Consider the following 25,365-nt stretch of genomic DNA (forward strand, 5'->3'; position numbering starts at 1 on the left):
TGCCCATTTATCTTGATTTTCAAATATAGCTGCAGCAGGTAAATTTATGTGTGTGTATTCATGGTAATACCAGCCAGATGCAAACGTACTTCCAAAGTCAACATACATTGAGTTTAAGCTTAGTTATTAAATGACTAATTATGTTCCCGGGCTTGATGTAGTTTTATGGGTGAGTGCACAACTGTAGTGTCTGTCATAAAGAGTCAACACACAGAGATCTCTTTCGTGCTACTGAGGGGAGAAAAAAATGTATAGAGGACACAACTAATTGAATATTGGTGGGTTTGTTTCCCAGTTGTGGGATTTAGCACTGAATTTTACTGGAGATAGCTCTAATTGTAGCTCTTTTGGAATGGTAAAAAGAAGTCTTGTGTTGTAATCCCAAAGTGTCAAGGGCAAACTCACCCTGATGTGCTTTGAGTAAGTACTCTGGTGTCTGGCCCTAGGGAGGCTTTATCTCCCACTGCCCTGGGGTTTTTATTGGACACATGAAACCCAGGCAAAAATCAGAAGTACAGTGGAGCACATGGCACTAACTGAGTAGGAAATGAACCCGTGGTGACAAAGTGCCTGCAGAAACCAAGGGAGTTAGGATAAATGACCTCATTTCAGTCTTCAACATCCTCACCAGGGGAAGCAGAGGGGTAGGTACCAATCTCTTCACTCTGGTGACCAGTGACAGGACTCGAGGAAACGGCTGGAGCTGAGTCAGGGCAGGTTTGGGTTGGATCTCAGGAAAAGGTTCTTCCCCCAGAGGGTGGCTGGGCACTGAACAGGCTCCCCAGGGCAGTGGGCACAGCACCAAGGCTGACAGAGCTCAAGAAGTGTTTGGACAATGCTCTCAGGCACGAGGTGGGATTCTTGAGGTGTCCTGCGCAGGGCCAGCAGTTGGACTCGATGATCCTTGTGGGTCCCTTCCAGCTCAGCATATTCTGTGATTCTATAAATGGCTGGGCAGAGCTACCTTACAGAACAGGGTAAAGGAGGTGTCATAAGAAGCCAGAGGTATCACAAGGCAGGGTGTACAATGGTAGGTGATGCCAGGCACTTAAAAAGATCAGTGTATTCATCAGTATATTTATTCAGATGCTTAGCACCAGTTCACAGAAAGGCTAGCCCGCATGCCTGTAAAAAAAAAACCAAAAGGAAAGTTCCAAACATGTTCCCCTGCATAAAAAAGGAGAAGGAAGAGGTTTGCCAAACATTTAACTATCAATATTTAAGTGAGATTAAGGTGTTTGGAGTAAGTTCTGAGATGAGCAGTGTTAGGCTGGGTCATGCTGAAGCTCTCCAACACCCTCAATTCTGGGCAGTGAACTCTGGGCTACCCAGCAGGAGCACATCCCTCTCCAGCAGGCAACTGCCTGCCCCTCCCAAAGCACGCAGCCACTGCGAGAAACCAAACCCTGCCCTGATCTCTCCTTCAGAGGTTGCTTATAATCCGTTAATAAAATGAACACTCAGCATCCTGCTCTGCAAAAGCCACCTTTGCGTGATTAAAACACAGTAGCACGCATGGATAATAGCGCATGGAACTGTTCTGGATAAGATAACAGGGCCAGGAGCTCAGTCCTCGAGCAGAGAGGACAAGCTGAACAGACCCGACAGCTTCTGCTGCCAAGAGGAGGCAATGTCCCCCTCCCCACCTCTGCTGCCGCTGCTCCAGCTCTCCCGTTCCTCTGACCTTTGTTAGCAAGCCGAGTTAACCTTGGGGAATATTAACCCAGGTTTAAAAAAAAAAAAAAGAAAAGCTTTTACTACGTTAAGAGATCAGAAAGGCCAAGCCTTTAGTGAGCCCGATACCAGCCACGAAGGGAGGGAATAACCGGGGGAAAGAGGGTGGGAATGCACTGTTCACTGACCGGCTCAGCCCTCTCTGAGAAGAAAAGGTGTTAACAGGGGTAATCAGCGACCTGCTGGCTTATGCCCAGATCTTCAAGTCTGTAACTAAGCAGAGCTCCATTCATTTTAACCGAGCTGCGCTGAATCTCCCCCACGGCAGCGCTGGTGTTGTTTCCCATCGCATAAAACAACGCGGGTCCTCCTAAAGGGTTTAAAACTTCCCTGGAACTGAATATTTGTTACCTGCTGTCGTGTCTTTCTGCCCAATTTCGTTCACAGCACCTGAATTGATGTAGTACCTTAGAAATGGCTGCACACAGACAACAGGAACCAGCACATATTTTTTATATCTCCCTTTCTCCTTATCTGTAGCCATTGTGCAAGAGATCTGGATAAATCCAAAGAGAGATCCAGAATACTCTAAACTCAAAAGATATATTGTTAGACATCCTAATAACTAATAACTGAGCTTTGTCTTGAGAGAGGCACTAGACACCATCAGTTCAGGAGTATATAACCTCCACATGACTTTCAGAGGAAAAAATACGTGAATTTCGAAAGAAAAGAAATGTTCAGGTTCTCCTGTAGAACAGAACAAGATTTCTTCTTGTTGCCATGATGCCAAGTGACAATTTGCAGGGCCATTTTCCTCCTCTTGGTATGGAAACTTAACAGGGAACCTTATGATCAGGTACCCTGCTTCAAACCCAAAATACCTCTAAGCTCTGAAGGCCACTGACAGAGTTACTGCAGATTAAAGACAAGGACAAACCACACAGGTGGGCACATCAGAGAGACCCACAGAAGGTGACATTGCAGTGCATCTTGGTTGTGACTTGGGATGATTTTATGTTTTACACTGCAAATGAAATTTGAGGTCCAGTTCCTGCAACTGAATCCAAACTGGAAAATTACCACGTCTCACTGATCCATTCTGGGAGCACATGAACTGAAATAGCCCTACAAATGGTGCAGCTGGAAAGCCTAAGCTAAAGTTTAATGCCAATACTCCTTATGTTTTAGTACTAAAGGGCCTGAAGATCATTTGTTCTCTTTGACTAAACACACAGAGATGGAAAAATACCGAAGGTATGATCCTCTTGGTGCACTTGATGTAATTCCTTGATATGCATTTGAAAATATACACAAACCCCAGACACTTATCGTGCCAAACTTGGGTACTTTGCCTTATCTGTAGTCTCCATGCAGAGATGTTAAGCACGGCATTCAGCAGTACTGAAGCTAATTTGGAGCTGTTTTTAACACTGAGTGGAATTTCTTTTGCCGACTTTTCCAGTATTCTCTGAAGTTTTGGGATATAAGTATTACTTTTCCAGTATTCTCTGAAGTTTTGGGATATAAGTAATTTTTTTTTTTCTGTGGAGCTCGGCTGCAGCAGAGAAAAAACTTCACTCACTGTATCACAGAATCATAGAATATGCTGAATTGGAATGGACGCATCAGGATCATCGAGTCCAACTCTTAGCCCTGCACAGGACACCCCAACAATCCCACCACGTGCCTGAGAGTGTTGTCCAAACACTTCTTGAACTCTGTCAGGCTTGGTGCTGTGAACACTCCCCTGGGGAGCCTGTTCAGTGCCCAATCACCGTCTGGAGGAAGAACTTTTTCCTGATCTCCGACGTAAACCTGCCCTGACTCAGCTTCGTGCCGTTTCCTCGAGTCCTGTCACTGCTCAGGAGCAGTTCTGCTCCACAGGAGTTACCACGAGTCACCAGAGCGTTGTAAGTAAAGCTACCACTGAGACCACGGTAATTTTCCAGAGTGCCCCGTTATTAAATGGCCCTAAAAAAGCCGACGAAAAAGGAAGTCATTTCCCAGGGCCAGTATTTTACGAGCAATCTTTATCAGGCGCTGACCTGCCCTGTTTAGGGAAGCGTTGTGACTCCTGATTTAACTGAAACGGAGCCCAACAAGCGAGCTCCAAAAAAACCCCAAAAAACCAACAACCAAACGAACCCGCGGGTCCCTTGGGCTGGAGCAGCAAAATCCAAACCCGACAGAGCATCGGGGTCTCACAGGTGAGGGGGCACCGTCACCGCCTCCCCCTCCTCCTCCTCGAGGTGTCCCTTGGCTTCCATCCGGCTTGTTTGTTTTCCTCCGTGGGAGGAGGAGGAAGAGGGGAGCCCCAGGGGTCGGAGGCCGGGAAGAGCTGGTGGGCTGCGTTCCCCGCGGGGTCCCGGGGCGATGGAGGCGGGCGAAGGGCAGCGGGCAGCGCCTCCTCCCCGCCCGCCGCGGGAGGAAGGGGCCGGGCGGCGCATCCACCTGCCGGCACCTGCCCCTGCCCCTTCCCCGCTCCCTGACTCCTCCCCGGCCGCAGCGGCTGCTCCCGGCTCCGTACTCCCGTGTTCCATCCCGTCCCGTCCCGCTCCGCCGGGAGCAGCCCCAGGTAAGCGCGGCCCCTTCGCCTCGCACGGGGCTCGTTCCCGAGAGCCGAGCGGAGCCACCCCGGGCGTCTCCCGAGGGAAGGGAGGGGAGGGGAATCGCCATCCCGGCCGCTCCGAGTGGCGCCTGCTGTTTTTTTGGCTTTTAATTAAGGCGTTTCGGCTTTGCGGGGATGCGGAGGGACCCCGGCGGCGGAAAGCCCCGTGCCGTAGGGGTAGGAGGCGCCGGGTGACAAAAAAGCGAGCGGGGACGTAGTTCGCCCCTCTAAACGGTGTTTCCCCCTGTTTCCCCCTCTCCGTAGACGGTTTCTCCACTGGGAGATGCAGCGCGATAAAGTTGCGCTTCCCTGTGGGAAGCCGGTGTGTAAGGGGAGCCGGGAGCTGAACTCGCCCAGAGAAAGTGGGTGGGCGATGTGAGTTCAGAGGATACCGAGCAGGGACGGGGGGGAAGGTGCGGAGGGCTCCGCGCACCTCTCCAGGTGGAGCTTGTCCATGTCTTGCCGTGGTGATGAAGGGCAGGAGATGAGGCAACTTTCTCAAGGTCACCGAGCGAGCAGTCGCTCGCAGGGAGAGTAAACCAGAACAACGCTTAGTTCTGGGGACTCTCCAGCGTGTATTAATGCCACCACTGGTTCCTTTTTTTTTTTTGCAAAAACTCTAATTTCTGGTTAAAGTTGCCATAATTCATCAAGTGATTTTGGAAGATCATTCTCACACTGAGCCTTTGTCCTGAGTGTCCCTGTTTGCCCTAAGTTACACGACTGCCTTTAGCGCTTTAGATTTTGGAAGAGTGACTTTTTTCAGGAGTCCTATCGCTGAAACTTCTGGGCCAAATCTTTGCAAGCTGAAATCAACCCCACTCCACACCTCCCGTCAGGTGACTTTATGTTCAGAGTTTACTTGGCCCTCGAATTTCAGCCTCAAGTCCCTGGGTGGGTGGGTGGGTGTCAGTGAATTTAAAGGGGCAGTTCTCACACTGAGCCTTTGTCCTAAGTATCCTTGTTTGCCCTGACTAAAGTGACACTAATGCTTTTAGTGCTTTAGAAAGAGCCAAGGGAAGCAGCTTGGATGATTTACAGTATTAGGTGGGGAAAGATTTTTAAAGTATTTTTGATTTTTACAGTGTTAGGTGGGGGGAAGAGATGGACGTTGTGTGTGGCACAAATCAGTGAACTGGGAAGTGATTGCAGTTGTGAGTGTTACCTGCAGGTATCAACATAAATGTAAAGCCAAAAGACCAAGATAAAATTTGATGCCAAAGTAGGACTTAACATGTCTTTTTTCCTTTTTCCTTTCATTCTTAAAGTGTTAACAATTATACTGATGCATAGGACAGTCAGCCTAGAGCAAATCCATCATGGCAGCCTAGCCTGAAAATGGAAATAAGTTGAAACTATGTTCCTGGATGTTGATGGAAAAACAAAGTGACACATTATTCATAGAATCATAGAATCTGCTGAGTTGGATGGGACCCATCAGGATCATCGAGTCCAACTCCTGGCCCTGCACAGGACCATCCCCAACTCACACCATGTGCCTGAGAGTGTTGTCCAAACACTTCTTGAGCTCTGTCAGGCTTGGTGCTGTGACCACTGCCCTGGGGAGCCTGTTCCAGTGCCTGACCACCCTCTGGAGGAAGAACCTTTTCCTGATTCCAGGGTGCTGGTCAAAATATTTCTCTTGGAGTTGCCAGTCCTGAAGATACGGCCTTTTCCTCCTGTGTCAGTCCAGGGTTGGTCCACATGAATATTTCCAGTGCCACGATGGTAGCTCAGCAGTGTCTGTGCTACTGCAACAAGTACTTCCCCCACATCTTGGATGCCTGGATCCCGAAACCTGTTTCTGGCAACACGAGCCTCCCCATGGAGTGAATTCAAACCTCGTGCCAGCAGATTTGCTTTTCATTCTTCTCTGCCATAGACCCATTAGAAATGGTTTGTAGCTTCTCAGGACCTGTAGTTCACAGATTGAAAATAGCTGACCTGGACCAGATGTCTAAATAAGTCTGATTTGTGAACATTGCTTTTTTTTTTTTCTGCAGAGTGGGTAACTAGTGCTACCATATTCATACAATATACATTTGCAACTCCAATGTGGTTAACGGGTATTCTTGAGAGGTTCATTTCCTTGTCAGCGACTTTCAGTAACTTAGACACTTGAATTTTGCTGCCAGAAGATAATAATCAAATATGAAGATAACAAGGAAATATGCTTCTGCCTGAAAATTATTTGCTTCTGCCATGGAAGAAGGGCAGAGGCAGAACTGGGGATGCAGTGTAGGGGAAGTAAGAATCCAAATGCCAAGCTGGCTGTTGCTGCATCCTCCAGCTCCTCCTGTGATCTGGTGGTGGGTGCTGTGGTTTGCAGTTGTTGCCTGACCAACAGGTCCATCTCCTACCGTGACAGCACAGCTGGTTCTTCTGGGCTCTTGGTCTTTTCTGTTTCAGAAATGGTTGGTTTTGTGGGGTCTTCTGGCACTCATCATCCACTCAGCCAGGCAACAGCATTTCAGCCTCCTTCCCCACCCCAGTGTTCCTAACAGAGGCACATGATGTACTTGTGATAGGCTGAGGTTCATGGCAGTATCTCTTTTCAGAGAAGACAAATAGATAATTATTTGTAGCACAAATATGGCACCCTATAACTGCTTAAAGAGACTACTACACTCAGAGATTTTTAATGCCTTCTTTTGTCACATGTGGAAGTAGAATTAATCTTGGTTTCCTGGCCTCAGGAATACTGTTGTGGGCTTCATTGAGCTGCTGCTGATAGTGCTTATCAAGAGGCACTGTTTTTTAACACCTGTTGATAAGTACATTCTACAGTATAATGATATTTTGGGAGCTAATCTAGAATAGCTTCAAACCTATTTCTTGGGAACTGTGAGAATGCTGAGGTTTTATTTGTGGCAACCTTTCATGTAAATATTTACATAGTCTCCTATGTAAAGATGTGTGATGTTGCCTCATAGGCACGCTGAGTAGAGATCACCTCTCTGGAGAAGGTTCCTGAAGGGCCAGGACATTGGGAAGAACCTGGTTTTGATGACTTTGAGACATTCAGTCAATTTGTCTTTGACCCATTCCAGGGGATAAATTTTACCCTGTGGAGTAAATTACGATCACTTTTTTTTAATCACCACAATAAGAATATTTAGTGCTACTTCCTGAAGTGTCAAGGAAATCTTGTTAATGAAACGAGGTGAAAATCTTACTTAGTTCCTTTCCTTTTTAATTTATAGCTGGATTTGTTTTAACCTTTCTATACTTCATTTGCAAGTCATGGTGACTTTTAGTACTGATTGTTCAATAGGAATCTTGACCATGTTTCTTTTCTCTTGTACTGGTAGGAAAGGCAAGAATTATCCTGTTCTATGAAACTGCTCTTTGAAAAGATAATGAGAATTAATCTGGAATTACCTCCTTCCTGGTGTTCCCTCTTATTTTTTTTTATTGCCCCTCTAATATTTCCTCTCCACCATCATATCATGGTTATATTGTTTTTGTGGTTACGCTACTGAAACTTCTCGGTGATCATAAAATGGTTGGGAATAAAAAACAAAAGGAAGCATATTTCCTTTCCAGCGTCATCAACACCATAATTTGTTGGCTTGCCCTTTTTTACAGTTGAGCTTTGCACTGAAATTACTCCTTTGCTATCTTAATGAGTTTTGCCAGTTTGTTCATCTGGATAGTGGCAATTTTTTGGATGTGACTCACTGTGTCAGGTTCACGTAGAGTGTTTGGATGCTTTTATGATTCCTCCTTTTAGAAGATGGACTTGACTTCATTCATTTGGCTTTTGACTGTTCTGTTCTCTCCCATCTTTCTTGTTTGCCTGTGGTTGTTTTTACGTAGGTCCAGCTATGGAGAACTGGTTTGGTTTTCTTTGTTCTTGGTTGTTTTTTTTTTCAATTGTTGACAACTATCATAGATCTTAGCAAACAACTAACGTTGTTTCTGTCTCAGGAAATAGCACAAAATATGTATTGAAGCATTATGTAAATGCAGGAAGTAAACTATTGCCAATGTAACTCTGGCTTCTTTGGCCAAGTTGAATTCACAGTGCTGAATTAGGATATCTGGAGGTACTTATTCCATCCTACTGACTTAGGCTTGTGTGGTGGTTTGAACCACCACAAAAATCCAAAATCCAATCTCCAGGCTATGGTATCTCCATATAAAAGCTTGTGGGGAGCAATTAACAGTTATGACATGGTTTGCACTAAGGAAGTACCATTATAATTTCTTGCATGGAGAAGCCAGCAGGTCAGGTTTGATTGACAAAACTGTGGTTAAACCTTTAGGGTTTCGTTGCCTTTCATTCTTTCTGTTGTCTCTTTGGGATGCTGGCTCCTGGCCAGTGAAGGACACAGGCTGGATGAAGGAGCCATGACATGATGGTGCTGTAAGGAGGCAAAAGTGCAGCCTTTCCTTTGCCCAAAAGTCACCAGGTGAGGGGATCAGGAGGATGTGGTGGTGACCCCTTAGAGGTGAGCAGCACAACTCTGTGCTCAGTGCTTTTCCCATCCAGGGGACAGAGTGGCTGTCACTGGGGTAGGGAGGAGGACAAGCCTTTGGAGGACTAATTGTCTAGAAAGTCTGTATTAGATTTAGTATGTTATCAAATGAAGTACAACTCTACTGCAGCTTTTACTTAAAGATCTGATCTGCAGAAATCCATTGAAAAACTAAAACAAAAACAAAAGCTATTGGGTTGAATTTGTTTTGAATTAATCTAATATTTTAAAATTTTGCATTGCTCTTTTGTTCCTTTTTTTTTTCATTTTGACAACTTTTACTGGAAATAACGATGTGTTTTTTTAATCTTAATGACCCATGGCATCACATTGATATTAATACTCCTAAGGCATATGTGAGAAGAAGCTCAAATACTTCAAGCAGTAGCTGCCAGCTGTGAGGCAGTACATTTTCCTGTATTCATCAGGATACTGTGTCAGTGATGGCTTTTCACTCTCCTTATCTCCTGTCATTAGAAACAGTAGCTTTATTTCTGTACTTTCAGAGTTACCAAAGAAAAACACGGTCAGTTCTGGACATTCTGTGTTGCTGGAGGTCCAAGTGCTGGTTCTGCTCCACCCATACTGGAGCAAACTGAAGTTTTTGAAATTCAAGGACTCGACTGCATATGACTGAAAAGTCCCCTTCATTATTTGGGTTTATTTTTACCGAAGCTAGAAGGTGTTAGCAAGCCACCCTGCAGTCCTTTGGCACCCTGGGCCCTGTCCCTTACACCTTGAAGCCTCTTTTGTGGGGGAACTCCATCCCTCTGTCCTTGCCTGGCATCTCTTGGAGTTTGTTTCTTCAAATGTACCCAGGAAAGTGCTGTTATAGCTCAGCAGTCATCAGGAAGAATGACTGGCAGTGGATAGTTGTGCATTCCCATAAACTCTTCTGCATCAGAGTGGGTTTATGATGCTTTTACATGAGGTCTATTTAAATTTATCTAATGTGTGAGGTGAGTTAAAGGCCAAAGTATTGGACTGAGATAAGACAGACTAGTCTCTTCTAGCTCTGTAGTTGTTGGGATGGGGAGTGTTTGACAGGTCAGTTTGTTTCTCCATGACCCACCTGCCTTATCTGAGAAGTTGTTGCAGTTCCCTTGATGTATTTGTAAATGATTTTGAAGCTGTAGGAGTGATGTGTGCTTAACAAAACTAGATTATACCATTATTGGATGCTGCACATTGATTTTTTGCCTTAAACATTTGCGAACTAACGGGTTTGTTTTCACCTGGCAAATGTGTATATGGAATACCATGGAAATCTGTATGTACCTATGACTTCCCTGTATTTTGTGATGTGATAACTATTATTAATCAGAATCTGGATGGAAAATATACTAACAGGCACTAAATTGGGAGGGATGGTTGAAAAATAGTTAAGCAACAGAGATATTTTTCCCCTCAGTTCTTTAAAAAAACAAAGCACAAACCAACCCTAGAAGCTCCCCAAAAAAGAGTGAAGGACACTCTTACTTGCCAATTTGCAAAGGTTTTCAAATGGCAATGTAAAAAATATTTGTTTTTTTTTTTTTAATCATAGTACCTGTTGACTCACTTCAGAATCACCACTTCTGTCTGGTATGACCAAACTTCCTAATCCTTTTTTTCCTCTCCTTTTCAGAGAACAAGGGACAAAAATATCCTCCTCCAACTTTTTAATTGTCCTCTAAGTCTGGGCAGAGCTGCACTTCCTGACTGCTGTGAAGAGCTGGGTAAAAATGGACGCTACATAAAGTGAAGCAGAAGTCCTGAAGCCTTAGTCACCAATCGGATGGACTTACTGTAAGTAGGATTAAGACTTGTTTCTTACCTGTCTGCCATGCAGATGAGTTCAACAGTGCATTATTTACATTTTTTTGCCATCACTAACGAGCAAATACCAACCTCAGCCTTCCCTAAACTGTCACAAAGCATTGGCACGCTCGAGGTGCCAAGCTGCTGTTGAAACCTGCTTCAAAGACATTTGCAGTTCAGTTTTGGGAGAGATGACACCTTGGTAGAGGTTCTAAAAACTAGTCTTATACTTTGGGTTGAATTATGCCGAGTCTTAATGCAACTGCAGTGTGCCTGTGTGCAGAGTTCTGGTCTGCAAGTCAGGGAAGGGTATTTCTCAGTGCATGACTGAGGCACTTCTTAGGCTTTTTTCCATGTGGAGTAACACGAGAAGATTCAGTAGATTACAGTATTTATTAAAATGATAGCTCATGGAGCTGCACCAGCAAACATTTTGTGTTTCTTGTGTCTGTGCTAATCGGTGGTTTTACTTAATGTTAATGTTTAACTTTAAAATAAACCATTGTATGCTTGAAACATTGGACAAAGCTCTTCTTTTTGACTCTATTTTCAAAACTTTATGTTGATATTGTTTCCCTGCTGTGCTTCTCTCACCGTTTTTGGTGCTGTGGCTACAACACACAGCCAAGAAGACAACTCTTTGCAACACGTAAGAGTGAAAAAAAATGTGGCTTGTGGGGCTGCGAGCTGTTATCAAATGAGTTGAATTTGTATTTCCTGATGCTTTGCTCGTGTTCTTGTTTCTGTGTCATAAACCTCAGAGTAAGTGTTACATGAGTAAGTGTTGAGAGAGGCAGGAGGACCTGAACTTGGTACTGACACCGTGTGGGTTGTTGCCAGGATATTCTTTAACAGCGAGAGTGAGCACTGACTTAACCTTCTCAGTTTTGTGTGGCGCTCGTGTTAATGAATAGTTGCCACTGTATAATCCTCAGGGTTGTAGTGAGAGGCTATTGAGATCTGATTTCATGCTGCACCTTAATTTGTACCCTCTCTTCAAATACTTCCGTTTTTGTTCGTGGTTGTTTTTTATTTCCCCCCCCTCCAGGTTTGGCGTTTTTCCAAAGGGAAAACTGACAAGAAAGGTGGACAGAGTTTCTGGTTGTGATTGTTTCCTTTTTTTTTTCTTTTTCTTTTGTGTATAGGTTCATGCTTTACTTCCAAACACTTGAATTGTTTCTGTACTGTTGACAAAGGAAAGATGACCTCTACTGTAGTAAGTAATCAAAATGTTCACAATGTTCGTCTCTGATTTTTTTTTCTTTTTTTACTGATGTTTTATTTCTTTGTAAGTAACAGCCTATTGAGTCATGTACTGATTAATAAGTCTTTTAAAACATGGAATATTTGCTGTGTTTTCTTTTCTGCAAAAAGGGAAAGAGGCACTGTGAGACAGATGTAAGAGGCTTGAATTAACTAACATTTGAAGTGCTCAGATGCTTTTAGGAGAGAGTTATACTTTTAAAGCTTATTTCAGTGGGATAGATTAGAATGGCTTCTAACTAGTTCTTAAAGCTCTTGCAGGATAAATATCCCACAACCTGTTGTAGGCCAGCGTGTTTCAGAAATGGCTTAGGTATACCTGGTGTTGTCACAGGACAAAATGGGGCAGTAAGCATTTATCCTAGACCTGGACAAAGGCTGTTACTTGTCAGCATTTCTTTCTGTGACAGAGCTGCCTAAAGCTGTCCTTGCTGTTTATTTCTACCCTGTCAGATGTTCCAGTGCAAGCGTTTGTGCCACCAGCTTGGAGGGCTGGGCTCAAGAATCCTTCTCAGGCCGAGTTACTTTGGATCAGGAAACTGATCTTGTCTTACATTTTCCAGCCTCGCTCTGTGTTATTTTTATTATTGAGAGTGTGAGGTGTTAGGCATGTGCTGTAAATCCCTTCCTCCCTGTAAACTGGAGTCACTAGTAAGTGTCTGTGTGGGGGGCGTGTGCATTGGCAGAATTACTGAGTTACGGTTCTGAGTGTGGATGGGTTTTGAAACTTTTGTGCTAATTGCTGTCTTGCCTCTTGTTTTTCTTTTTTTCTCCTGTTTCCTCCCCACCTCAACATCATCATTTAGGGTCCACCACCGCCATACTACGAGAACCACGGCTTTCAGGCAGAACACATCTATCCTGCCCGCCAGGCAGTGGGTGCTAATCCATATCCGCACTTCTACTCCACAAATGCTCCCTCAGTGCCAAGCTATGTCCCAAGGGTTCACACCCACCAGTCCACCAGGCCAGTAGCACATTCATCCGGGAGATCGTGTGCATCGAGTAAGTTTTGCTGGGATTTCTTCCAGTTTCGGGGCTCAAGATAATAAAGAAAAGGGATCTGCCCTTCCAGCTCGTGCATTGAAGGAACCACCTCGCCGTGCATGAAGAAGTGATATCTGGCTGGGATGCTGGTGTAACTGGACAGGAACATGGGTGATTTGAGGGAAGGATGATGGAATGGAGAAAAGTTGTCTGGCGAAGAGTGTCTGATTTTAATGTCAGGGAAATATGGTGCTGATGGGTGGAAATTACCATATTTGTGAACTAATTTCTCTTTTTCTCCTTGCTTTCGTTTCAGGTTTAAGGAAAACCATAATAATATTATTATCTATTTTGATAGTCATTTGTTGTGCAATCGCTGCTTTCTTCGTCTGGTATTTTGGTAAGTTGTTGGTTTTTTTTTCTTGTTTGTTTTGTTTTGAAAGAAAAATGCATTAAACTTTCAAAGTTAGAAATATACATTCTCATCTTCCATTTCATGCCAAATGAAGGACAGGCAAGTCTTTGTTGCTTATCTCCCGAGAGATGAACTAATGTTGCGTTCTAATGGCTCAGTTTTGTTAGTGGGTTGTGGTTTTTTGTCCTCTCTTTTTAATGAACAATGCTGCTGTCTCTTCCCTTCCCCTTCATCAGGTAAATATGTTTTTGATGTTAAGCAGTGACAACCTTTTGGCTGTTCAGGAGTGGCTTATTCAGGTGGCTCCTCTGGAAAGGTTTCCTCTATCTGACAAGTGCTGGTGCAGGACAGTTAGTAAAGAATATTCCACCTCTGGCAAGGGTTTTTGCACTGAGGGAGAGCTGTGCATGGCCAACACATTCTGTGGTGCAGAGAAGTCCTTAGAGAAGTCACCGTGGTGCATCAGAAACTGAACTCTGTCCCAAATTTAAAGTTCACTTAATTTTATGCGAAGGAAGGAGGTTGCAGTAAATTTGTATACCTTAACTACAAGAGTGCAAACGGTCAAGGTGTGTTTTGGTTTGGTCAAATGGGACCTCTCTTGGAACGGAGGTCATTTAAATCCATTTCTTTGTTTCTGTGAGGCTTTTGCTTTGAAAGTGTGTAAACACTGGACAAGCCCAGCCCGTCTCACCACCTTAAGCCATACAATGGATGATACATTCACCTTGGAAGTCATCCACAACTGGGGTGACTGAGCTCTGAACAATTCTCTTCAGCTGGAACAATTCTCTTCAGGTTAAGTGAAGTTTGCCTTGTGCTGTCATCATTTCCCTTTCAATGAAAGCCACTTTTCAAAGGAAATTAAAATCCATTTTTTTAATGTTTTTAGGAGCCTCTCCTTTCTGTTCTGTGCAGGAAAAGAGGAAGAGAGATCTACTTGAAGATATCCCTGATCATTGCACTGGGGTTGGACTAGACGATGTTTAAAGGTCCCATCCAACCCAAACTATTCTCTGATTCTAAGAGAGTTCATTTAGAACTACTAGGATGGCACTTTGTGTTCTTAGGGGTGTTTTTTTCACTCACTTTGATTTATACAGGGTGATTGTAATCTTCTTTTAAATGACAGGAAAAGTATATAATTGGAGAACTGACTTTCTTCCTCCTTAAAGTGTGACACTTTGTCAGTGAAGCTGACTCTTTTTTGACAACTTAATGGCTCTTGCTCATTCAGAGGAGGCCAGTGGCCAAAATCCAATCAGCTGCATCAGTGACTTAATCTGACAAGTGATCTAAAGGGCAGAGCAAGACATCCTGTTGTGTCAGGCTGGGCTTCCTCCCATCTCTGAGTTTAAGAGCTCCTATCAAAGTGGAGTCCTTGAGAGCTGGCAGTGGGCACCTGAGGCTCACTGATGTTCAGCCTTAGGGCTGTTTCTCTCTCTCCCTGCAGTGGAGAACCATTGTCTGGGCTCCCTGATCGAGTGTGGATCTTCAGGAGTGTGCATGCCACCGTCTCAGTGGTGTGATGGAGTGAGTGACTGCCCCAACGGGGAGGACGAAACCCGCTGTGGTGAGTGACGGCGTCGGGGGCTCGGGGAGGAGACCTGCAAAGAGTTTTTGAGCAAATGACCTTGTCTAAAACTTGCCTAAGTTACAATAGGGCTGTTTTAGCCTGAGTTATATCTCTAAAATGGTTTAGGATGCTTGAGTGCTCTGAAGGGGGTATATCTAGATATTAAGTTTGTTTTTGGTCTAATTGAAAAGCTGAAAGAAAACGTCTGACTTGGGTTTGAGCTGCCTTGACTTTGAATCAGTTTTTTAAATATTACCTTTTAATTTGAGTTAGGGCTTGTGCAAAACTGAATGTGACATTGTCTCTGGAATGAACAGTGGTTGTTGACTTCTCAGTAAACCTCAGGTGGTAACATAAACCTGGTGGTCTTCAATCACGCTTATCTTTTTCCATATATTTTGCATTCCTTGTTCTCCCCATAACTCTTCAGCTACTTCATAACTCCTTTGTGCTGGCCTGATCATTGTTTCCAACTGAAAGGGTGCCAAGGGAATCAAGAGACTGTAAAGCTGATGGTAGAAGGTGGAAACATCATTGATTTGTAGATTCCAAAGGTGTGGTACCTTGTTTCTGTCACCTGCGCCATGCTGGAAAACTCCAGCTGTGCTCTTATCCTCTCTCTGTGAACTTTTATTCAGCACATGCCTCTTGCAGGATTAGATTTTACTGGCATATGCTCTAAAGCTGTTCCTCTCCATTTGATTGAATAATGGGTTCTTGGAGGAGCTTATTCAATCTGTTCTTTTCCTTGAGCTATTTTATATTAAATTCTTGTGCAAATAAATACATAATGGGGCATGGAATGCCAGAGCTAATTGCTCCTTGTTACATTCTTGCCCTACAAGTGCTTCTCTGAAGAAATTTGGTGTATTAAGATATAATATAAATATATTACAATAGATTATATTTTATTTATACACAGTATGTGATATATTAAGAAATATATTGTTGTGTAGGTAAAAGTTAAGAAAAGGTTGACTATTGCAATCTTTATCAGTGGTATTTCTCAGAATATGAAAGAGAATTTTGAGCATAAAAGCTGAAGATGAACAATGTCTTGTACACTTGCATTTTAAAACTGGTAGTTCTTTTAAAGTGCCTTACACACAAAGAACTAAGTCATTGCCATATTTTGGTCTCCTGGATATTTACTCAGAATTTGAGTTGAAGGCAGCATTAAATTAACATCAGTTCATACATAGAAGTGAATATTATGGGTAACAATACTTTTAAGTAGAGAAACAGCAGTACTATAGTGTGTGATGTTCTTGGTTTCTCTTTTTCCCCCCCCTTTCTTCCTTTTCTGGCAGTTAGACTTTTTGGACCAAATTTCATCCTGGAAGTTTATTCACCTGTCAGCAACTCCTGGTATCCTGTTTGTCAAGATGACTGGAATGATGACTATGGGAAGATTGCATGTAAAGACATGGGCTACAGTGTGTAAGTCCAACCTTCACCAGCCTTTGCACCTACACATAAAAAGGTTAAAATTTGTCTCTTCCATTTTTAAAAGCACGTGTCTGAGCCAGAAAACACATGGGTCTGATGCTGTCAGCGGGGGCTTTTGCAGACTCAAAAGGGAATTTTGCTCCAACAAGTAATGGGGTTTGGCCCACATGGGGTGACCACTTGCTCTGGGGTCACTTGTATCCACTACATAAACTTACAACATACTTCCAGAGCTCTCTCAGGTCGTTGAAATGGCTCAGTGACATCCAGTCTGACCTAATCTGTCAGCACAAGTATTACACAGAAAGCCTTGATCTTCAGAGGGCACAACACCAGCTCTATGGAAGAAAGAGAAGGCTCAGGGGTGACCTAATTGTGGCTTTCCAGTACCTGAAGGGGGCCTACAAGAAACATGGGGAGGGACTTTTTAACGAGACCATGTAGCGACAGGACAAGGGGGAATGGATTCAAACAAAGAAATTCTTCCCTGTGAGGGTGGTGAGGCCCTGGCACAGGTTGCCCAGAGAAGCTGTGGATGCTCCACCCCTGGAAGTGTCCAAGGCCAGGCTGGATGGAGTTCTGAGCAACCTGGTCTGGTGGAAGGTGTCCCTGCACATGGCAGGGGGGTTGGAACTGAATGTTCTTTAAGATTCTTTCCAACGCAGACCTTTCTATGATTCTGTGATAAGATCGCTGTAAATGTTTGTGCCCTGAGTGCTGCTCACGTTCTCCCCATGTAACGCCACAGCCTAAATTCTTCTGTGGTTTAAATATTTGATGTTGCCTCTCTTTGATACAGTTGGAAAATGCTTTCCTCTGTTGTGTGTGGAGCAATGGAGTGAATTTTTGAGGCAGGCAGAACTTGTGTGTTCCAGTTCCAGCTCCAGTAGTTCCAACTCCAACCCAGCAGCAAGAAAACCTCAGCTAGAAGACCTGGCAGAAGAACAACACTTGCTGCCCTTTTTGTTGTCCCACTGAAATGTGGATGTCACAATTTAGTGCACCTGAACTTTGCTGTGTAAATGTACTGGCAAAGTACATTCACTTCATATTTCCCTGTTACATGAGGCTGAGCATTTCTACTGTGCATATTGGATAAAAATACTTTTCTAACCTAGTAACTGTTTGATGTTTAAACAATCTGAGTCTCTGGCACTGTACTGCACCACCAGGGTTCTGTGTTTACTTAAAAATAAAAATAAATATTGATAGTGTTGTCATGTCAGAAGCTCCAGCTTGGCACAGCTTGTTGTCACTTGTTGGAAAACTGAAACTACTGAGTTTTATAATGAGCTTTCTATTTTGCAGGGATACGTATTACTACAGTCGTGGGGTAGTACCTGATGTCAGCTTTAAAAGCTACATGAAGCTGAACACAAGTGCTGGGAATATAGACTTGTACAAAAAGCTGTACAGCAGGTATCTGTCTAATACAAACCTCTTTCCTTTTATCAAGGGTCTCTTTAGCTGTTGTAAGAGGTGTAGGTTCTACTTGCAGCATAATGCAAGCACATCTTTCAGCGAGGATTGTTAGAGGAAGACTTGGTTTTTAATCTGATTGCAGCAGCTGCTCTCCCTTCTGTTTAAAAGCACAGCTGCCTTTTCTCCATCCTTCCTCTCGTCTTTTAAAAGATGTCCCATCCTGTTCCCTCCTTGCTCTCTAGAAGGTTGCTGTGTCAAAGGTAGTTATCTGAGGCTCTTTGACCATCAGCAGGAGTTTCTGTATAGTGACAATAGCTGCAGGCTGTAACACATTCACAGCAGCTGGTACAGCTTTTTTTTTTCCATCTCAAGAGCACATGGCATGCAGGAATTGATCTTTCACTGTGGAAAGTATCATTTTTATTCTCATTAAACAACTCCGAAGTGTCTGGTTCCAAAACCTATAGCCTGCTGTGCCTGGCAAACTTCCTGCAGCTTCCTTGTTTAGAAGCTTCTACAACTACTTCATAAATCAGCTGAGCTTTTTCTCATGCTGTTCTTCATCTTGCTCCTCAATAGGCTTACAAACCTTTTGTATTGGCCTCTTCAGTCTTCCACATAATAGTTTTGGTGAATGCAAGAAATGGTGGAGGCCAGATGGTTGCTGGTAGGGTAGGTGGAGAGAGTGAAGAAAGGAGGGAACCCTCAGCAGGAAGATGAGGCTGAAGGCAGGGCACGTAGCTGGAAAGGGTAGGAAGCAGCTGGAGGGTGGACTTTTCTCACCATTTCCTTCACTGCATGCCTAAGATCCTCTTTGGTTTTTTATTTTTCTTGCAGTGATTCCTGTGCCTCAGGAAATGTGGTTTCCCTGCGCTGCATAGGTAAGTCACTGTGGTTTTCACACTTCTGCTGGTTCATGCTTTGAAATGCTCTAGCTAGGAAATCCTTTTGAATCTCCATAAATACCTGCTGTCTTTGGATGGGCAAATGATATAACTCTGGTTGCCAAGTTTTGAAAGGTTCAGTTTAAGAGGCAGGGTGGGAGAGGAGATGAGGAGGATGTTGTATCCCCAGTTGCTTTGGTCTTTGCTGCCACTGGTTCCTTTAAATGACTTGCCTGTGGTGAAGCTCTGTAGCCCTCACCTGGAGCCATGGTGGGATGTCTGGGGCACCTTTGCTCTCCAACACTCAGCCCTCGGGCAGGCAGTGCCTTCTTGGTGGTGATGGAGTGAGGAGTCTCCTGGCTGTTGGCTGCTTTGTGGAACAGCACAGAATCACAGAATATCCCGAGTTGGAAGGGACCCCCAAGGATCATCAAGTCCAACCCTTAGTCCTGCACAGGACCATCCCCAAGAGTCACACCCTGTGCCCCAGAGTATCATCCAAACACTTCTTGTGCTCTGTCAGCCTTGGTGCTGTGCCCACTGCCCTGGGGAGCCTGTTCAGTGCCCAACCACCCTCTGGGTGAAGAACCCTTTCCTAATATCCAACTTAAACCTCCTCTGACACAACTTCAGGCCATTCCCTGGGGTCCTGTCCCTGGTCCCCCCAGAGCAGAGCTCAGTGCCTGCCCCTCCTCTTCCTCTCCCAAGGAAGTTGTAACTGCAGTGAGGTCTCCCCTCAGTCTCCTCTTCTCCAGCTGAACACACCAAGTGCCCTCAGCCGCTCCTCATGTGGCTTCCCCTCAAGGCCCTTCACCGTCTTCGTTGCCCTCCTTTGGACACTTTCTAAGAGCTTGATGTCTTTCTTGCATGGCAGTGACCACACTCTGGTGTGTGTCTCGCCAGAGATGCTTGAAAGCTGTAATGAACCTCTGGTTTATAGTTTGTGGTGAACCAAGGGCAGCAGCTGCCAAGCGATGTTTGCAATTTGATGGGGGATCTGCGCTCTTGGACAGTTGGGATCCTGGTGTCAGAGTCGGGATCTGAGCTGTGGCAGTGCAAAGGTGGGGAATCCATCTCCCAGCTCGCTGTTTAACTTAACTCCCGTGCGTGTGATTGACTCCTCAGAGTGTGGCCTGTCCTCCAGGAGCGTGAACATGATGAACAGGATCGTGGGCGGCAGCGGGGCCGTGCTGGGGCAGTGGCCGTGGCAGGTCAGCCTGCACGTGGAGGGCACCCACGTCTGCGGGGGCTCCATCATCACCCGCCAGTGGATCGTGACGGCGGCACACTGCGTGGAAGGGTGAGCCCCGCCCCTCCCTCAGCTGCCCATCTCCCTTGCTTCGGGCTGAAACGCACAAATTTATCCCAACTTTCTGCTTTAAAACTCACGTGCAGGTGCGAGGTGCAGCGTTTTGTCTGCGTAGCCAGTATGGGCCTGAAGGCTTACGGCAAAATTTATTCTGGCTGCTGGTCATCTGTCTGCTTTCTGCAGGAAGAAAGCCTTATTTTGCATGTTAAAGTGGAAATTAAATTGGATGTTGGTGTTGGACGCAGATGCCCACCCAGTTTAAGGTGTAAATTCAAGGCACCAAAATTAACGCCAGACAGTACAATGTTTTCGTGAAGATGCCGAATTGAACTGCGAGAAAACACAAAGAAAATGGAAAACAAATATTCCCTAACCCTCAAGTATTGCACTACTGTAGATATGATCAATTTAAAGATACTTGTACCATTTATTTCCTCATATCTTCGTGCCACAGGGTAGTAAAGTCCAAGTCAGTATTAAATGTGGATTTATACCTATCCAAGCAGCACTTTATGTAGCCATCAACAAGAAAAATAGCTGATGCTTTGTGCATTTTTAACCTATAAAGGAGAGTTGAGGGTGCTGTGGTACCTTGTGTACGGCAGCAGAATATGTTTAAAAGGTGGCTGCTTCTGTTGGAGGGAAAACCCACAAAGCAAAACATTTTTAATGCTGGTTGGCTGGATCACAGTTTGAGGCTAAGGTGAGGAAAAATAACTTTGTCCTTAACCTTGAGGAAGGAATGCAAGTGTTTATTTTTATGTGGTGATCTTATCCCTCCTTTGTTGTATGATTTGAGCTCTGTAGTATGCAAAAGCTTTGGGAATGGCAACCAAGCTGTAGCTGGCACAAACCTGGTTTTCAATCTTGATTTGGTTTTGTTTTGGAGGTGGGATGACTTGCAGGCACTCCTGCCTTAATAGTTCTCATGGTGGGAGTTTTAACACTTGTGGGAAATTTTCTATTAAGCATTTGTAAACTGTGCTGGAGCACAAGAAGTTACTTAAATTGCATCGAGCAAGCACGCTTAATGTTTAAAAAAAACACCACCATCAAAACCAAGCAAAAAAACCCCCTGGCATTTTCAAGATAATGAAATTCCCTCACTAGATCAAACTAATTTTGGCTTCTGTTTCCCTGTGTTCTTTGGGTAGAACAGGTGAGTGATACCACTGACATGTGAGACCTCAGAAATAACTCCTTGATCCCTCAACCATGGAAATCAATAGACTTCAGTGTTGCAGTCTCAGACTTTAATTGCTGTGCTGAGTGACATGAGGGGATGGACAGTGATACTTAACCCATTTTGAAGATTTTTTGAATATATTTATGCAATTAGAGTCAAGCTTTCCCAAAGTTGGATGTCTTGCAATTTGTTTATCTTATTCTTCAGAAGTGGTAGTCAAATGCATGTGCATTCTTGTACATTTGACTACAATTCCTGAAGACAATGTTTTGAAGGTCATAATCCATGTCTTGTTAGCACAGAAGCAAACCTTCTAACCTTTCTTTCTCTACAGGCGATTTTCTGACCCACACAGCTGGAGGGTTTATGCTGGGATTCTGAATCAGGATGAGATGTTCTTCAAAAGTGGATACAGAGTGCATCTGATTATTTCCCATCCAGATTACGACACAGATTCCAAAGACAATGATGTTGCCCTTATGAAGTTGGAGTCACCACTGACTTTTACTGGTATGTAAAACTTTACTGCTCTTCTTAAGGCAAAAATCCAGTGGCAATGAATACATCTTTTAAAACTTCTGAGTTTCATCAAGAAATCCTTGTGGGTACTTATGGGAAGAACACGAATGTGGGTACAGACGACTTAGAGGCAGGGTGGAGGAAAAGACTGAGGGCACAGCCTCTGATTTCCTAAGTAGGATTTATTTAAGTCTGTTACATGTACAGGAGGTTTAGACTCATCTCAATCATGTACTTTTATCTCAGAATGGTGCTTAAGTATTGCCACTGCTATATGTGCCTTAGTGGAGCAGCTGACTACATCCTAAATCAATTTATCAATGATGGTCATCATTTGATGGTCATCATTTTGACCATCAAATGATGGTCAAAAATACCCAATCCCAGAACCAAACATTATAAGAAGTTCCTTTCATAAACATAGATGTAGGTTGTTTGTAAGCAAGGAATACAAAATAACAAATGGTTATTTAACTTGCAGTGCTTTTCCTGTACAAGTTTGTGTTTCAGTGCATCAGCTTAAACCTACTAGAAGTACTTTGGAAAGGATTTTCTGCTATTGAGAGGAGGGAGAGTGTCTGTTTACCAGGTTTTTCTGCTGTACACCTCTCATATATATATAGGCACTGAATTCTGCTTGTACTGAAATTATTTTCAGCAGAGTTTTGCAAAGAGAATGCAGAGCTGTCTGAAGTTTTTCTTCTTTTTTGCCCTCTACTGACGAGAAGAGCTGGTGTTAATTGTTCTAGTTAGCCTGATGAATTGAGCTAGAACCACTAACTGCTAGTTCCTCAGTTTGAGGTGAAGATGAAGCAGATTTGAGGTGGAGATTAGATAGTCCTTAGGGAAAGGGCAGCTGGTAAACTTTCTGCTGCTGCCTGCATTGCACAGTGTTGCTCACCTGCAAGGAAGGTAAAGTACAGAGAAAATGTGTGGTGTGTAAGTGGTAGTGGTGCTGAGATACTTCATCTGCATTTATTTTGAATTCTGTCTGCGCATCTGGGATTACAGATGTTACTCTGTTTGTTTTGCAGAAACTGTACGGCCAGTTTGTCTGCCAAATCCAGGAATGATGTTCCAGCCTGATCAGCAGTGCTGGATATCAGGGTGGGGAGCAGAGTACCAAGGAGGTAAAGAGTGGTTCTGGTCTTCTAAATAAATAGTCCTCTTCAGCCTATGAATAACCATTTCATGGGCTGATTGGGCAGTTTGCTCTAGATCTGTTGACAAGCTATTTTTTCACCCCTTTTACATTCCCCAGTATTTACCCAGGGCATTCTGTCTCTAAGCAAGTTGTGATTTGTTGCATTCAGCAGACTGCAGAGGGCCCTCAAATCAGTACTGGGGGCCAGAAATATTCACCCAGGAAACAATTCTGTGCCCCTGCCAGCAGGGCCACCTCCTCCTGTAACAGGGATTGCTGTTTGCCAAACCAGTCCTCTGGAGGTGGGAAAGGGCAGGAGCCTGTCCTTTCCTCCACCTCAGGCTAAAATAGCATGATGCAAGTAAATTTGTAAGGATGGAAAAGGGAGGAAAGGTTTCTTGCAGTAAAAGAAGGTACTGGGTGGGGAGGGGGGTGTTGAGGAAGCTGAGCCCTGAATATGGGAATTGCTGGCAGCTGGTGCTGGACCCTGAAACCGTGGGGAGCTCCTCATCACCTCTTGCAGACCTCTTATATTTTAAAAGTCCATCCTGCTGCTTCTAGTAAGATTATTTCATCTTGTACTGTGCTGGCTGCTGGGATTTGTAGCAGCAACTTAATGTGATGCTTATTCTAATTTTGTCTTTGTATGTTTGTGCCTATTTCAATTTCAGGCAAAACATCAAATAGCTTGAATTTTGTTGCGGTGCCCTTAATAGAACGTTCGAGGTGTAATTCTCCCTCTATCTATAGTGGCATGATTTTGCCTACAATGATCTGTGCTGGAAATCTAGCAGGAGGAGTCGATTCCTGTCAGGTAATTATTCCTAATTAGCATCTAATAATGATCTGATTATTTTTGTGGTCTTTCTCTCTCACACAAACAAATCCCATGGCCTGCCCTCAAAATTAAAAGTTTGCATAACATTTGGTTGGGCTTCAGGTTCCCCTTGTGGTGCATCCCTTTAAAAGCTTTTGTTTCATCTTCTGAATGGCTGCCAGTGCTGAGTTCTGACTAAATACCCGAAGAGGGTGAGGCAGTTCTTATTAATGCTTCAAGGGTGGCTTGTTATCTGGTACTTGAAAGTGATCAAATGCTCTTCATAATCACAGCATTATTAGCATTATTATGGTAATTATCACAGCATTATGCTTGTGAACAGTCAATAATGCAGGTCTTAGGGCTCTGGGCAAATGATTTTTATCCCTGTTGCAAGCAGACATCGTTTAATACCAAAATTGCCATCACATTTTGTTTTAGTGACTCCCTAAAATGGTGGTTAGCTTTTTTTTTTTTTTTGCAAACTTAACCTGTATTCCTGCAGTGAAATGGATCTTATCTTTCCTGGTGGCCAGGTCACTAATTAAATGCTTGTGTTCTGTGCAGGGTGACAGTGGAGGCCCACTGGTGACTAACAAAAACTCTGTGTGGTGGCTGGTTGGAGATACCAGCTGGGGAACTGGCTGTGCTACTCCCAATAAACCTGGAGTGTACGGGAATATGACTGTGTTTACAGATTGGATTTATAGAAATATGCAGGTAAAATATTTGAAGGTTTTTTTGAAAATTTTATGTGTCCCAAATCCTGAAACACGATTTTATTTTTAAAAATAAATAAATAAATAAATGGGACTTGTCTGCTCATTAAGCTGTTCTGTTGGGAAGCATCCAAGCAATTGATAAGACAGAACTTGAACCTTTGTTTTTTGTTTTGTTTTGTCTTTTAAACAGGCAAACAGTTGACAGCAACGTCTTCCCTTGCTGATCGATGTTTCTGAGGACAAGAATAAATGAAGCCATGGGTGCCTGGGATATTTATTCACTTTGCAATTGATTTTTTTTTTTTTCACTTTGAATTTTCTTTTTAAAAATGTCATGAAGGATTGCACACTTGGTTCTGTGCTGGCTACAGTGACTGATGGTAATCAGTGAAGGATTATCACAATGAGCACCTTTCTTCTCCTTGTGGTGCCTGGCAGAAAGTCATTCTGTCAACTGCTTGCTAAAATGTCTCTCTTTAGTTGAGTAACTTTCACTTGGTAATCAGGTACAGGCTTATAATGGCAATTTAAATCAGAATTTAATTTAAGATTTTCATAGCAGGATGTTGAGACGGTTTAGTAGTCTTTTAAATTAAATGTTAAATAATGTGAATGTTGAATCTCTGAGCTGCTGGTTGGCAATTTAAAAAGAAATTAATGTTTTTTTAGTGTAGAATCATAGAGTGGTTTGGGTAGGAAGGGACCTTAAAGCTCATCCAGTTCCAACCCCCTGCCATGGGCAGGGACACCTCCTACTAGACCAGGTTGCTCCAAGCCCTGTCCAACCTGGCCTTGAACCCTTCCAGGGATGGGGCAGCCACAGCTTCTCTGGGCAACCTGTTCCAGGGCCTCACCACCCTCACAGGGAAGACTCTCTTCCCAAAATCTAATCTAAACCTACCCTCTTTCAGTCTGACATCACTACCCCTTGTCCTTTCCCTCAGGACCTTGTTCAAAGTCCCTCTCCCAGCTCTCTTGTAGCCCCCTGTAGGTGCTGGAAGGGACTCAGAGGTCTCCCTGGAGCCTTCTCTTCTCCAGGCTGAACAGCCCCAGCCTGTCCTCACAGCAGAGGTGCTGCAGCCCTTGGACCACCTTTGTGGCCTCCT

At 44.0% G+C, this 25,365-nt stretch overlaps 1 protein-coding gene across 4 annotated transcripts; it reads left to right on the top strand.

Moving 5' to 3' along the window:
• The first annotated feature begins 4,145 nt into the window (after positions 1 to 4,145).
• On the top strand, positions 4,146 to 25,000 carry TMPRSS2 (transmembrane serine protease 2). 4 transcript variants are annotated; one of them, XM_027689173.1, is made up of 15 exons: positions 4,146 to 4,252; positions 10,394 to 10,554; positions 11,712 to 11,782; positions 12,636 to 12,834; positions 13,133 to 13,216; positions 14,661 to 14,804; positions 16,118 to 16,247; positions 17,565 to 17,675; positions 18,516 to 18,559; positions 19,688 to 19,862; positions 21,392 to 21,567; positions 22,611 to 22,706; positions 23,392 to 23,534; positions 24,105 to 24,257; positions 24,450 to 25,000. In XM_027689173.1, exons 3-15 carry the CDS (start codon positions 11,768 to 11,770, stop codon positions 24,459 to 24,461), a joined length of 1,482 nt encoding a protein of 493 aa, XP_027544974.1. In that variant the 5' UTR covers positions 4,146 to 4,252; positions 10,394 to 10,554; positions 11,712 to 11,767; the 3' UTR covers positions 24,462 to 25,000. The 4 variants fall into 4 exon arrangements, with proteins under 4 accessions (XP_027544974.1, XP_027544977.1, XP_027544975.1 ...); XM_027689176.1 differs by having other exon boundaries at positions 14,685 to 14,804; XM_027689174.1 differs by lacking the exon at positions 4,146 to 4,252 and having other exon boundaries at positions 10,365 to 10,554.
• The last annotated feature ends 365 nt before the right edge of the window (positions 25,001 to 25,365 follow it).

The sequence above is a fragment of the Neopelma chrysocephalum genome, unplaced genomic scaffold (assembly GCF_003984885.1).
Source record: "Neopelma chrysocephalum unplaced genomic scaffold, ASM398488v2 Primary Assembly neopelma1_76, whole genome shotgun sequence".
Lineage (NCBI taxonomy): Eukaryota > Metazoa > Chordata > Aves > Passeriformes > Pipridae > Neopelma > Neopelma chrysocephalum.